General features: G+C 35.4%; 1 protein-coding gene and 1 long non-coding RNA gene across 3 annotated transcripts; both read right to left on the reverse strand.

The window, feature by feature from the left end:
* Positions 1-263: 263 nt before the first annotated feature.
* On the reverse strand, positions 264-6,941 carry LOC116197454. 2 transcript variants are annotated; one of them, XM_031527607.1, is made up of 8 exons: positions 6,530-6,941; positions 6,278-6,429; positions 4,613-4,712; positions 4,306-4,368; positions 3,754-3,868; positions 3,153-3,235; positions 1,423-1,484; positions 264-928 (listed from the first exon to the last, which is right to left on the reverse strand). In XM_031527607.1, the coding sequence occupies exons 2-8, from the start codon at positions 6,349-6,351 to the stop codon at positions 817-819; spliced, it is 609 nt and encodes a 202-aa protein (XP_031383467.1). In that variant the 5' UTR covers positions 6,352-6,429; positions 6,530-6,941; the 3' UTR covers positions 264-816. The 2 variants fall into 2 exon arrangements, with proteins under 2 accessions (XP_031383467.1, XP_031383466.1); XM_031527606.1 differs by having other exon boundaries at positions 6,278-6,941.
* A 1,266-nt stretch (positions 6,942-8,207) lies between these two features.
* Positions 8,208-9,558, reverse strand: LOC116197455. Its single transcript, XR_004155044.1, has 3 exons — positions 8,918-9,558; positions 8,634-8,725; positions 8,208-8,454 (listed from the first exon to the last, which is right to left on the reverse strand). It is a non-coding gene; the product is annotated as an uncharacterized LOC116197455 (long non-coding RNA).
* Between the last annotated feature and the right edge of the window lie 5,260 nt (positions 9,559-14,818).

The following is a 14,818-nucleotide window of genomic DNA, read 5'->3' on the forward strand; positions in this document are numbered from 1 at the left end:
AGCAGAAAGTAGAAATTCGAATGAGCAGAATTTCTTGAACAAGCGAAAAGAGCCGATTCCAATAAATTATCTTCTCCATTATTGTCGGCTGTCAAGTGGATAAAAAAGAAAACCGAAAAAACCAAAAAAGCATCTCCTCCTGTAAGACAGCGCATGCGAATTGACCAGCAATAGCCAAAAGCCTCTGATTTCACCCAAAGAACAAAAGGGAGAACGTTTCACACTGCCAAGCAAACAACTTTTCCGGCCACTCCTGATAATAATAGCCAACAACAACAGGGGATTTTCCGACTGGCAATCAATACATTTTCTTTAATTGGAACATCCCAAGGTCAAAATCGTCATAGACGCAGACCACTAATGATACAAGAGGCAGCATTCGACTTACAAGTGCCGGGGCATTTGACCCAAATGACCCTACAATATTGAAATGTGTGCGACTGTGCATTCTTCGAATGCTAAGACCTACTAGCAAATATTACGCCAAAAGTACGAATATTGCAGATTATTAACACCGATTCCTATCTCTAACCACATAAAAGATGCAATTTCACCACCTACAAACACAAATGCCTACCTCTTGATACAATCCAAGCATGAAAGCTACCAACCCCGCATACCAAAGACTAAAGCCCATCATCAGCATTACCCCGGCAACCGACTTGTTAAAAAGTCGCCCATGAACAGGTTCTAGGATTTGATTAAGTGAATCGCTGTTGGGATGACAAAGTTACTGAAGGAGGTGGGATCACAAATAAGTTGGGTGCACTATGCTTATAGCTTGAAAAGGCATCCCGACAGGTGAGAGGTGAATGCTCATGACTGCATTGGAAGAGTCGTCCGAGGAAGGATTGTGTTGGCAAGCTCTTCATTCACCTTTACAGGGAGTGGCGGCATCTGCTTCATTATCTCTGGCTGGTCGCTTAGACTGAAGAAAAAGGACACTCTTAGTGCAAAAGTAAGACCTAAAGAAGGATCCTACATAAAATTTGCTTCAAGTGAACTGATTTACTACCCATGGATCAGTTGCAAAAGACATTAGACCCAAAACCACCAAAAGGATTAATAAAGGCCTAGGAACAATTCTTATATGTTTGCTGCAAAATGTTTGCAGCCTCTTTTGTTTTTTCGTCTAGATGGTAGGAGTTGATGTAAATTCAGTTTTGATCAGACTTCGTATATTTGTTGATAATGAATTTGCACTTTTCAGGGGAAAAAAAAAAACAAAGGCCTACAGACAACTCTATGCCATAACATATATTAGCCCTCAGTTAAATGCTCAGATTGCTTCCCACTGTCACATTAAATTCTCAATTTAGATATCGTATCTGAGAGTCTTCATTTTAAGGGTCGTCAAATTGAAAAGTGCAATAAGTTGAGTAAGCACCAAAACGAGATACTTTAACAAATGCAGCAACTTACTCGTTCATAATCTTCAGTATGTTGTCACGAGTTTGGCAAAAGAGATTGATGTTCTCCTGAATCTGAAAAATGACAGAAACCAAGCAAATTACATTGAAACAGATATTAGACAATCATGTGCAAATATAAATGTTACATGAAAATTATTACGTTGGTATAATTAGTTGAATGATCTTATTTTGCTCTTCAAGAAATAAAAAAGATTGGATTGCCACTAAACAAGATATATGCAAGTCATATGCAATTTGACAGTATGCATCATCCCATTGCCAGATATTTCTCTGCAATGTAAACTATGGAAAGCAATTAGAATTACAGTCCCAAACGTATGCTAACTACGGTTAACATCCCAAACATTCATTTTTTATTCTCTAGTCAATTTTCTCCTTGGTGATTTCTATAACTTCTATATCAATCATACGATTCATCTTTCAGTTATCTTCGCTGGTGTTGTTTTAAACTCTACCATGTAGCAACTCACCATAACGTAGATATTACATATTGGTTTTAAATTTGATTTCAAAAAATACAAAAAAGTTCAAAAATTTCAAACATCCTCAGATGCATAGGCAGGGCCGGCTTCACCGAGCTAGGTCAAGGCTGACCAGCCTTCAGCTGAGATCACCCGTGCCTCAGTCTAGGCATGCACCCTCAACTCAATTCTGGCTGCCAAGGCCTTCATTTACTGCGGCAATGTATATTCATTCATCCTGACACTCCAATTTCCACAGGAAAATTCTCATGCCGTGTCCAGCTCCAGAAAGGCTCCGCTAGAAAAAGTAACTCTTAATAAAATAATCTTAACCTACCAAAAGCCCCCCAAAAATTGGGGCATTGTTGCAAAATGAGAGCAATGCGTGAGAACCCACTGCCCACATCCTTCACTCGAACCCCACCCTGTCAGTGACGGTCTTCTTCTCCTTTTTTTTTTTTTAGTTTTTTTAACTTTGGTTTTCGAGAGGCTTAGTGTTTCCTCTCTCTCTCTCTCTCTCTATATATATATATATATGTATATTCCAACTTTCTGTTCAATACTTAAGTAGTAAGGTGGATCCATGTCGCACAATAAAATGACGAAAACAAAAATGATACAGGAGATGGCAGTAGGAGTAACAGAAAATTTTAGAGATCATTTATGAAGAAAATGAAAAGTCTTCGGATGGAAACAAAGAGGAGCTAGAGCATTGCTACTAAATTGCACTTATCCCAAGGCAATCAAAGCAATTTGAAAGGCAAAAAACTTATGCAGACGGTAAGAGGGGTGCACTGGAAAATTCTCTTCTAGAATTATATCATCAGATAATAGAACAACCCTGATTTCCCATGAATGGAAATAAATTAACTCAAGATATAGAGGGGTAAATCAAGTTGCCTCTGACAACAGACCTGCAGCCTGAACTTTCACTCTTGTTCCCATTAATGAAGGTTAGCATTTTTCGAAATAATTCTCCAGTTCCGCAAAAGATATAACCCATCAAATAATAATATTAGCATTCATTAATTACATAACATAAAAGGAAAGAGTTTTTCTTATGCCCTTTTTTCTTTTGGTTTTTAGGGGTTGGCCTGAAATAGAGAAAGAGCTAAATACATGAAGTGTTAAAAAAAAATCAATAAACGGGATACTTATTAAAGCAGAACAATTTATCTGTAAATGCAGGATTTCATTTGATACATAAAAATATTTTCATATTTATATAAAATGGAAGCAAAAAGTAGAAAAGCTTCACCTGGAAAGCTGCTAGATTTGCTGAAATTTGGTTGAACGCTTGTGCATTTTGCTCAAGCAGCTCCCCTGTAGGACCACCAATTGCTGGCAACAGTATAAATCTTGTGTAAAATTTTTGGAAATAAGAATGAACTAGCAATTACCAATAGAAGGTGAGGCAGACATACTTTAAAAACAAAAGAGCTCACACTTTCAAGAAAATATGCCTGACATATTTGATTTGTTTGGAATTATATATTTCCCCTGATCCAACAGAGCACCCTCACACAAACCACTAATAATTGCGCTCAACTCAATACTTAATGACCAAGTAATTCAACAGGATAGAGTTTTGTTTGCTTTATTTCGTCCACAATAATAAAATGTGCCACATTATGAAATCATTTTTTCCTTTTTTTATGCCTAGTAAGTGGTGCTCCTTTATTGATATACTCAGAAACAAAACAGAGTACATCTGTCTACAAAAAAAGGAACAATGAAATCGATTTTGACAGTGAGCGAGTGAACAAACTGAAAAGCATGCCTCTTTTAAAATACGTTACGTGCATATATATTACCACAAAAAAAGGCATAAAATCATATAGGATAGTACATTGTACAACCTTTATATGAAATGCCATCATCATTGTCCATAGGAATCATCGGTGGTGCATAGGCAGGAACATTTGGACGTGCAGCAAATGGTGTTGACTTCGCTGAAGAATCGTTTACCCTTTCCTGAAAGATGAAGTCATATTTAAGTCAAGAAAGAACTTAATACTTCGCTAATAAACAAAAATGGAAGAAGCACCTAAAATAATCTCATTTCTAGATACAGGTTCCAAATATGCTGTGCTTTCCTAAACGCTTTTTCAACATAGGAATCAACTCGCAAAGTTAGATTTCAAAAAAACTTCATTACAGAATCAGAGTTGTTAAATACATACTGGCATTTCAGCCCAATAACAGAATTAAGCATAAGGCATCTAATGATTGCATCTGATGATCCTAAAATAACAGTAGAAACTTTTACAAACCCATTAATGGATATATTTGTCTAAAAATAACATGATTATTTGAATATGCTAAATCTGATAAGAAAAGCAACAAGTTATAGTAATGGAGTATATAGATGATGAGACGGTACAATAATTGGACATTAAAGTAAATAATACCTTCTTCTCTTTGCTTTTCCTTAAACTGTGTTCCTCTTTCCTCCTCTTGCTGTTTTCCTTTTTCTGTAAAAGGTGAATCACATCTCATATGAAGCAAAATATATGCACACAGTATTATAATGAGAAGTCCTTATAATTTCTGAGCTTTTAATGCTTGTTCTAACTCTCTAATGCCTCAATGATCTCTCAAGGGGGGAAAAAGAAAAAAGAATATAAATACAGATGGCAGCAATAGATGAAAGCAACTATTTGATGATGACCAAATAAGGGTCTAGAAGTTACCAAAATAAGTAATATCAACGCTTACCGTCATCCATCGGACACGCAATGCCACATCCCTAACTGTTTTATTCTTTAGCTGCATAGCTATCTTTGCATAGCGAATTATATTAGATTCTGAGGCAAATCTGCAAGGTGACAAAATTTGCATTAATTATGGCCGAGGTATCCTAAGAAAAGCATGAAAAGGCCAATCACCTCAGCTTGATTTTACCAACAAACTGAGTGACAAGAAAGAGGCTTGAAGAAATAACATGTCATCACTTGGTATCACATTATGTTCCATATCCAAGGGCATAAGAATAATATAGCCATTGGATCCAGAGCTTTAGCTTTATTACGTTTCCTACTTTCTCTAAACTCACTACAAGAGGAAGTAAAATAGATTTCCAAGCACCTAAATTTGCTCAAGAAGATTCCCAGCAGGCAATTCAAAAATCAGTAAGGAGATGCATGGATTTTAATCTGACATAATGAGCCTTTTGACAAGTCAAAAAATAAAAAATGGAAGAACACATATCTGAAACTACTTTCCTAAGATTAATCACGGAGGAGTCACTAATGCTTCTCTGCAAACAGAGTTCAGCATATGAATTATTTCCATCCAGGCATAAGAAGGAAGAGCAACCCCGCACGTCTATGTGAGAGTTTGCTTGATCTGTATGATATTCAAACCCACTGTCTCTAAACTGAGGCCATTTCACCAAGCAAAACTGGGATTAGCAGCTATATGATGAAACGGTCATCCCAATTGTCTTCTTGCAGGCAGTGGTCCACATGATTTCAAGCATAATCCTAGAAACCTGTGATTAAATTCACAAACCCAATTGCTCAGAGACGGCATTCCATTCAAGTCGGGCACTAACTTGGGAGAGCAATGCCCCTAGCAAGGCCATGAGGCTAAAGAATCATGTATCACTCAGCCACATCTGTGGTGGGCCATTTTCAGGGCCATGAGGAAGCTTTAGCAGGTGGGATGATCAGATCTCAACTCCAATATCAGGTTAGGAATGTATCCCTATATGCTATAAACTAGGCTCCTTTATAACAATCACGGTAAAAGTACTCAATGAGGGCTTCCCAGTCAATGGTCTCAGCAACCCAGGTGACTCTTGCATCCTAAATATTTATATATAAGTGGATAATAAAATTAAATTTCCAGAGGGAGAAATGCGCAGTTACCCACTGAAATTCGTAGCGATGGCAGGTGATTAGTTAGCATTGCCTCGATTTAATCTTGACCTTTTACTTCTAGTAGTACATAGCACAAGTAGCTTCCAAAGAGGCTATAGTATAGAGTCACATGACATCTTCTCAAGAGTATCTAAAGGCCATTATGGATAGACAAAGGAAGAGAAACCTACCCCGCTCTCTCCCTACACTGAATTGGAAGATCCGGACAAGCTCCTAACTTCTATTCCCTCCCAATTCAAAGCCAAAAATGCACAAGAAAACACCCGAGACCTTATAGCCTAAGCAGATTCCGCTTCTTTCTCAGAACGAAAGCATCTCCTAATTAAAATTTGAACTTGTCTAAGGTCGTAAGAAATCATATGACATGCCTAAAATGGAAAAGCATAAATTACCCGAAAATGACCGGTTCGAGTTCCCACAGATTGCTCGAAGTGTCAGCAGAAAAACAGCTGACAATACCCAAAAAACAATAGGACATACGATGCCAAAGCAAACTCACTCTGAGAGGCCGTGGTCAAGTATTGCCTGCTCCTCCGCCGTCCACTCCATGGAGATTCCGGGGTTGTGCTTCATCGCCGAGGCCGTGCCGGAGCTATCAGGCGCCAAGCTGCCGTTCCCATTGAAAGCGGACGAGGACGCATGAGCCGGCTCCTGATGGTTCCCCGGTGGATTCGCCATGCCCAGAGAACAAAAAGTAAAAACACCTCCGATCCAAGAACACCCAGAAAGAGATTTGTCCTCCCCCGCCTACCTATCAACGTACGGGACAAGTCTGCGGATTTGAAGCTGCGCAAAATATTCTCGGTGGGGGAATCTTCGGCAAATTCGACCCAATCTGTTGGCTCCCACCACGGAATTATCGGGGAATTCAGGCACGGAAGAGGGATTCGACGAATTTCAGCAAAGGGTAAAGAAACCTCATACGGAGGTGATGAACTGCTGCACCGTAATGATACACGGGAAGGAAGGAAGGAAGGAAGGAAGGAAGGAGGGATAGTCGACAAAATGGCAATATATTATTAGACTGAAGGGAGCTCTGGTCTGGTCTTCGGTATAGTCTCTAGGGATTCAAGAGAGATTTCCGAACTTCCCTTTCACAGAGAGAGAGAGAGAGAGAGAGAGAGAGAGAAGATGGTTTCGGGCTTTGTTTTGGAGGCGTAAGCAGACACGACATTTGCATCTTTTTCTTTTCTCCTTTTTGGTCCTTTTTTATTTTCCTTTTTTTTTTTTGCTTTATTTATTTATTTATATATTTTTTTCTTGTTTTATACACTAGTTCTTATGAAGTTATTTTTTTTATAAACAAATAATTGAATTTCTTTTGTAGTTACGGCTTATCATGCTCATCCTTCATATGCTATATTATATTATTGAATGTAATATAACAGAGGATATGGATATGTATTTTAATAGTATATAATTTATTAAACTTTTAAATTGTTTGTCATTTATACTTACGGATATTGTTATTTATGTAGAACAACAATCTCGTGAATATATCGTATATGTGTCATCTATAACAGTTTTCGATTAGTGTTATTTTCAAATCGAACCGGATGGTTATATACAAACAATTAATCAATTTCAGAAACACGGTCTCAAAAAATCAATTACTTTTTTTTTTCTAATCCGGGATGTCCAGGTTTCGCCCGACTAATTCACAGGGCTCTGTGAATCTCCGGCGACGCACGGAGCAAGTAATCATACCAAACGCGCTCCGGTGGCTCCAAGGGGTTTCGAACTCGGGATCGGATGGATACTGGAACTCATTCTTAATTACTAGGCCAAACCCCTTTAAATTCAAAAAAACCAATTACTTAATTTGAAAGAGTACGCTCTTTTATTTGATAATGAGGTTAGCCCTATTATGCCATCTCCGTCGAGTGCAAGGGTGCAAATATTTTGTCTTCATATGTTTTGATCCTTGCATTTTCCAAGCATTCCATGACGATCGATACCTCATAATATATTCACGTATATGATCTGCGAAGCTTAGGCATTTCCTATTCCCTTATTCAAAAATTTATGCTTCTAGGCAGTAATTTGTTCTCTTGCCCTCTAGATAATCCTACGGAAGACTTCTATAGTGTGTTTAAAACGTAATGCAATTAATTTGTTTATTAACTCTTAGAATACCATGTGATAATATGGACTCCAAAGTGGATTTAATTTCCATTTATTTTGTATTGTTTTGCCTTTATTGTCTTTTATGCAGGCCATCGTCAATTACAAACAAACAATGATTACAATTAAATAATAATTTTCTTGTATCTGAAAAAAATAAAATTCATCATTAAAGATAATAGTGCCAGCAATTTATAAAGTGTGATAATTACGCCGCTCATCTCCATCTCCCCAAACAAAACAACCAAAACATACTCAGACTAATTATGCAGAACAAATAGTCAAATTCCAAAACACCAAGAGCATCTATTTATATTATATGAAAGATAATAAAACGATATCATCCTCTTCAACAACACAATTTTATCCAAATTCTAAGGTCAAAGAAACTTACTTACGTTAGGTAGGAGAAAGCTACAGAAATTGAGGTGGCTAAGTAAACTCCTCATCCGTGCAAGCTCACTGCCCTACACCGCCAAGTACTCTGACCAGAATCCGACTGTTTCGGGGATAATGAGGGCAATGATGGTCACCGTAGCCAAAAGCTTCGATCTTGCGAGGCAACATATAACATGTAAAGTTTATGTAATGTTTTTCAATAGAGCATAGAACGTATCCAAAACTGGCACATAAAAAATAAAAATAATAAAAAAACAACATTATGAGTTTCAAGTCCACTCTTGGAGGGATGAAATAAGAAAAATTAACTTAACAAAGAAGCCGTTACGAACCTATGCTTGACATCCATAAATTTTATTCCAAAATTCCTTGACCCTAACAACATCTTTCCACCCTGTTAAGCAAAATTATCAGGAAAGATATCCTGCATGATTAGAAATCATAACTATATTAGGCATTGCAGTCTATAATTGTATGTAGGTGATACTGGCCTTGTGAGTCCTCGCATAAATGAATACAATGGCAGCCCTATTGGGAGTCTCTGCCAATTATCTATCTATACATGGTATCACGAGCGTGCAAATCTATAACCTTAAAATTGTTAGCCGCTCCTTACCTTTCCTCTGTCCTCCCTTCTCTGATCCTCCGTCCTAATCACGTGTGCTTGGCATCGAAACATTCATCGCAAATGGCGGTGATAACATCCTTCATCTGGTGCAAACCCAACACAACAGACTTTGTCCCCTACCCCCGTCAACACTGCCTCTTCCCCAAAACCACATCACGACTCCAAAACACGAAGCATGGTGGCCGAGTGCTTGCAGCAACAGGACTAAAGCAACTGCAGCAGGGGTAGCCCAGACCCGGTAGTTTGTGGATTTCTTCCTCTTCGGGATTATCTTTGGGATCGACTTCGATGTCCGAACCTCTCGGTTTGCCTCAATGCCTGACAGCGGTCTTCTCCATTCGAACCTTCTCCTTCTCAGGTGCAGGAGCCTTGGGGGTAGGGTCTGCCTGCTCGATTGCCTCCTCAGCTTGCTCCTTCGAGTTGGTAGCGGGAGCCGATGTTTCTTTTAGAGCTCCTGAAGGAAATACCACAAGCTCGAGTCAATCTCAACTGGGAAAACGAGCAGCATGAGGAAACCGTAGCAAATAACAAAGAAAAGAAACAGCCAGCAAAATGCATTGATTAGAGAATAACTATGACAATTTTTTGCATTAATTTTTTGGCCTACGAAATCTAAATGAAAGATGAAAAGTCGCTCGAGGCAAGAGTCTCAAATTTTGCTGAAATGCTGATGTGGCAAATTGTCAATAAACTGAACAAAGGCCTCATATCGCTTGTGCCCGATGAGTCAATTTAATATAATATGATATAAATAGATTAGAACTTGGTGGTTATCCACTAACATTTCGTTTGGATTCCTGCATAGTGTGAGAATTCAAATCATTTCATAAAAATTTAATTGAACCATATTGTTTGGAATGCACCGACATTTTATGTTCAATTTCAAATCGGACCTAAATCAACAAGATTCAGTTAAAATTCAATTCATTATATTTTATTTAGAAATGCATTGTAGAATAGAATATTCAATTCATTTTAGTTAAATTTCTTAATTTTTCGAGCAATATATTAGAAATAAAACTCTCTTATTAAAGATTATTTCACTTTACAAGACTCAAATTTTAAATCTCACTTTTAGAAAAGGGAGCGCCGAACTTGAACCAGTCCATGTTGTTATTAGCATACCTACCTTAAAAATCCAACCCTTAAAATTTGTTTTATTTAATTAATTAATGAATAAATTATTCGTAGATCATCGTGTTTTTTTTTTTAATTATTAATTTGGGCCCATAAAAAGCGAAGCTAATTCCCGTGGTTGGACTTTCAAGGGGAATCGGGCGGGGAATTTCGGATCCGGCAGCATCTAATATGAGTGAGCTCTCTTTTCGTGGATCGTTTTGTAAAAGGAGATTTTATCATTAATACTTGGAAAAGTATAAGATGCTCAACAAAAATTAAAGTCCACCCAAATATTCGAGGAATCAACTAAGGTAAACTTTTGGTTATTCGAAAATTATCCAGTTATTAAATGCACTGGGTACGTGGACGTGCCGCGTGCGTCCAGTCAGGTTGTGCAACCTTGCCAAATACCTTGATTCCCAAGATCAAGATAGTCCCGAAATAACTCGTTATCCGTCACCTCTTTAAGCAATGTCAACAGGGGTGGGTTAAAGTTACAGCTTAAAGAAAAAGATTTAAATGAATTATTTTATTTAGTTAATGAGACTAATATAAACTTAAATATAAATTTTATTTTTAAGTTTTTTAAAATGCAAAGTTACGAATCAAATCTTTATAATATTTTTTATTCGACATTTCTTTTTCCGTTGATAATAACACTAATATATTTAATCTTTCTTTTATTGACGTTATTCTTTATTAAAGAGGTATTTAGGAGTAGAGTATTTTGGAGGTGTTTGAACCTCTCGTTTGGATAATTTTTCTTTTCAAATGAGGAGGGGCTTGGAGGGTTTTGGAGCCTTGGAGGTGTTCCAAACCCCTCCAAGAGCCCATGTCCTCAAACCTCCAAAAATCGGATGTTCTGGAATACTTATATTACTATGTTATTGGATCGTGTGTTGCATGGATTTTGTGAAGAAAATTTTATGATGAGAGGTTAAATATGAAAATAATAACTCATATGATAGTTTATGTTAATCTATAAAATGTTTAGTAAATTTTGACGTACAAATTTGAATATATATTAAATTCATAAGTAAATTGATACAGTATGAGGTACATCATTTTAAAAATTCATATACATCATTTTTATTATTAGTATTTCTATGGAAATAATTTTAAAAAAATCCTAAAGATTTCAAAATCTTTAATTTATTCGATGAAAGAAAAATAATTATGGAATACTCAAACTTTTATATTTTTAGTATATGCTTGTACTTTATTCTTTTCACATTACATAAATAAGTTTCATGAATTTGAATAATTTTAGATAAAATGGCCCAATCACTTTGATGAAAGAAATTCCTAATTAAGTTTTAATAAGGTTAGCTATACAATACTTCTAATTTTTTTTTGAATATTTGATTAGTGATGAAAAGGAATCATTTTTTTAATACTTATTTTATTTTATTTTTTGTATTATATATACTAGGCTGGAACCATACGATTCCACGGGGTCTAGAAGATCTTTTAATTATTTATTACTCATACTGTATCAATTTATGTGATAGTGTATGTTTGAAATTGGTCTTGTTTTGTTCTTTGCCAGTCCTTAATGCCGATCACATGGAAATATACCAACTTTTGATTTTGTATCACATTTAGTATGATATCAATTTTGCTTTTAATTTTAGTGAAATTGGCCTACGTGACACTTAACAATTCCAAGTGGTTCACCGAAGTTATCCTAAGTGGGCTCCAAAATAATTTTTTAAATAGGTTGTTGGTGACCATACAAAAATGGTGGTGGCCTTCAACACTCCACTGCCCAAATAAAAAAAGAATTCGTGAAAGGAAAAGGAAAATGCAGACCGATAGTTTTTCTTATATAAATATAAAATTAATATTCAATGTCTCTTATCCTTAAGTAAGGTCTCAAGTTTTAGTCACATAAATACATAAAGTTTATGATTGGTAGAATTTTATCATTTAGTGGGCTAATCTGAGCTTGAAATTGAAATAGTAGAGCTTTGTTACCTTAGGTTTTTCGATACTAGAGGTATACACACAAAAATTCCAAAACTAATCCTTCTAATTAAGTTAAAAAAAGACTCTGAGAGTTTCAATTTGCAATATAGACCTAAAATTTGAAAAGAAAATACTATATATAAGCTAATTTGTACATCTATCATTTTCGTATCAAAGTTTTTAGAAAAATATTTGTAGCTAAGAGTTGGGGAAAAAATATACCGGTCCATCCATGACAAACAGTCATTTAAGCGAGGGGTTAATCAAGTTATCCACTATATTGTCCAAGTTGGTTTTACAAACAATGGGCAAAAAAGGGAATCTCTTTTAAAAAGTTGGAATTAAGTGTTTCTCGAAATAATTGGTCCAATCATAATAATCATTAAATTGAAAGGTCAAATTGATTTTTAGATATCTTGTCAACCGAATCTAAAGAACACTGAAAATAAAAGGTAGAAAAAAATTTTATAAAAAAATCTGAATTATTATTTTTTCAAAAAAGGAAGTGGGGAATGGGAAAAAAAATCCCCACCAGCCCGGTCCCATAATGAGACCAGGAGTCACTTCTTTATATAATATTTTTCGGATATCCGTGATCATGATTATTTTTATTCAACTTTTCTATGACAATAAACTTTAATTTGGGGCTTTTTTATCTATTAAGATTTAAGGTAGATCTGACTTTTCAATTTTTGCATTCCCTCTTTCCTATAAATTCATCCTGACAACCCCCGTTGTTCTCTTCTAAATGAATTCGATTTTAATATTTATCTATCATTATTATTTCTCTTTAATGCTGATTTAACTATTAACTATTTTGTCAAATTACTATTATCTTGACATGCTTCGATCTTCTTATGTTCCCGAATGTAATGCGGGTCATTTTCCTCTAATAATATATAAAAGACGCAATACGAAATGTAATGACTCCATTTGATAACTCTTAGCTCCTAGTAACACGTCCTCAGTTGCTTGAATCAATCCATGTGATAACTTTCGACTCCATATTAAATTGACCTATCAATTCTAGTTCAATGAACTTTACTGTATTTTATTTGTGTCGTATTCGATATGTTTTGGTTATTCATTCATATTATTTGTATATGATGATATATGATTTAAAAAAAAAATTCAAAGTTTTCTCAATAATTCGAAAGAAATCTTCGAGGCATGTGAATTTTCCAAACTCAATGTTCCGAATACCATATAAATACGAATAAAAAATTTGTTTATTTTCATCAGTTTTCTTTTGACGATAATATAATATTTCTTATACCTTAATTCATGAACGATATTGCACATATTTCATTGTACCAATGCACATTACCGCTTTTTCTTCTCCTTTTTTCGTTTTTTAATGAGTAGAGTCTAGACTTAATTAAAGCCATAACGTGAAATATGAGAGCTCAATTTGAAAACCCTTAATTCCTGGTAAAATGTCATTATTTTCTCAAATTAATCCATCAATAACCCTCAGCTCCATGTTGAATTGACCTTTCAATTCAAATTCAATGAATTTTACTATAGTTTTATTAGTCATATGATGTATTTTGATTAGTCGTCTATATTATTTGAATGTAGCAATATATATAATTAGTTTTTCAAAAAATTAAAAGATTTCTAGATATTTTGAAAGAATTCCTCAATATAAGTGATGATTTTTTCAAATTCAATGTACTAAATGTCCTATAAATACGAAATAAAAATTCTTCCTTTTGCATCAGCTTTTTATACACGACAATTTTTCCTACGCTCTAAATCCTCCATTTTCAGTTACATCAATGCAAATTATAAATCTCTAATATATTATTTTTATAACAATGAGTATTCAAATTTCACCCGGTCAATCTTTACAACCACAAGATGAATTCTCAATAAAACCACTGGATATAGGATTATTACTCTCAATACATGTGATCTTTGCATATAATCATATAGCTTGATTACATATTTGTTTGCCATCATGATATTTAGTTCTTTCGTAATTTTTAGTATTTATTATATCTACTTAATAAAATACTAGCCCTCAAGCACGTGCTTCATGCGTGCGCGATTGCTTTCGGACTTGAGATTAAACTCGATTTTTTGTGTGACAGTTCAAGTCAGTGCACTATTGCCTTTCACGTTCGAATAATTATCTTAATATAAGTTCCTAATCAATTAGCTAGGCACACCGCAACACTATGCTTTTCTCATTTTTAGTGTAGCGTTGTAACTAGCAAATTTTTCAGGAACTTATGTTAAGACAGATATTCGAACGTGAAAGGCAACAGTGCACCGAACAATAACGGTTTTTGAATGAACACAAAGGTCAAGCGATAAGGAGTTGCACATCTAGCATGGACAAATAGTAAAACCCGATTCACAATTCCGACCATTATATATTATATATGGATAGCATCCAGATCCTTCAACATCAACTTCACTTGTAGTTGTTCGGACATTATTTTCTCATGGTCATGTGACTACTTTCTTCATATATCAGGGTCTTCAAGAAGAGCACCGCCAAAGTTATATTCAGTGAACGATCGTTGAACAGACAATGGGATAAAAGAGAGGGACATAGTAACTCCGATGGAGAAGTCCTGATAATGTGCAAGTGTAATTTGCGATAGAACAGTAGTGATCTCGTCAAAGCTCGGGAGCTGAAGAAGCGAAACTTTTTTCAGCTAATCGAATCAAACCTTTAGCAAAGTTGAAGTAAAAGCACCTGTGATATTGATCTCCGGTTACGAAGTACTGCAAATAATCATTTCGACTTGTAAGGAATCTCGTCATCAACATTTAAAGTTTGGGTTGCAG

The sequence above is a fragment of the Punica granatum genome, chromosome 2 (assembly GCF_007655135.1).
Source record: "Punica granatum isolate Tunisia-2019 chromosome 2, ASM765513v2, whole genome shotgun sequence".
In the NCBI taxonomy this organism is placed as follows: domain Eukaryota; kingdom Viridiplantae; phylum Streptophyta; class Magnoliopsida; order Myrtales; family Lythraceae; genus Punica; species Punica granatum.

Coding starts and splice junctions, on each gene's coding strand:
- LOC116197454 (XM_031527606.1), bottom strand. CDS start 6,456: ATGGCGAATCCACCGGGGAACCATCAGGAGCCGGCTCATGCGTCCTCG. Junction 4,369..4,612: donor TGCGTGTCCGATGGATGACG/GTAAGCGTTGAT, acceptor CACCTTTTACAG/AAAAAGGAAAACAGCAAGAG. Junction 3,869..4,305: donor GGAAAAGCAAAGAGAAGAAG/GTATTATTTACT, acceptor TTCATCTTTCAG/GAAAGGGTAAACGATTCTTC.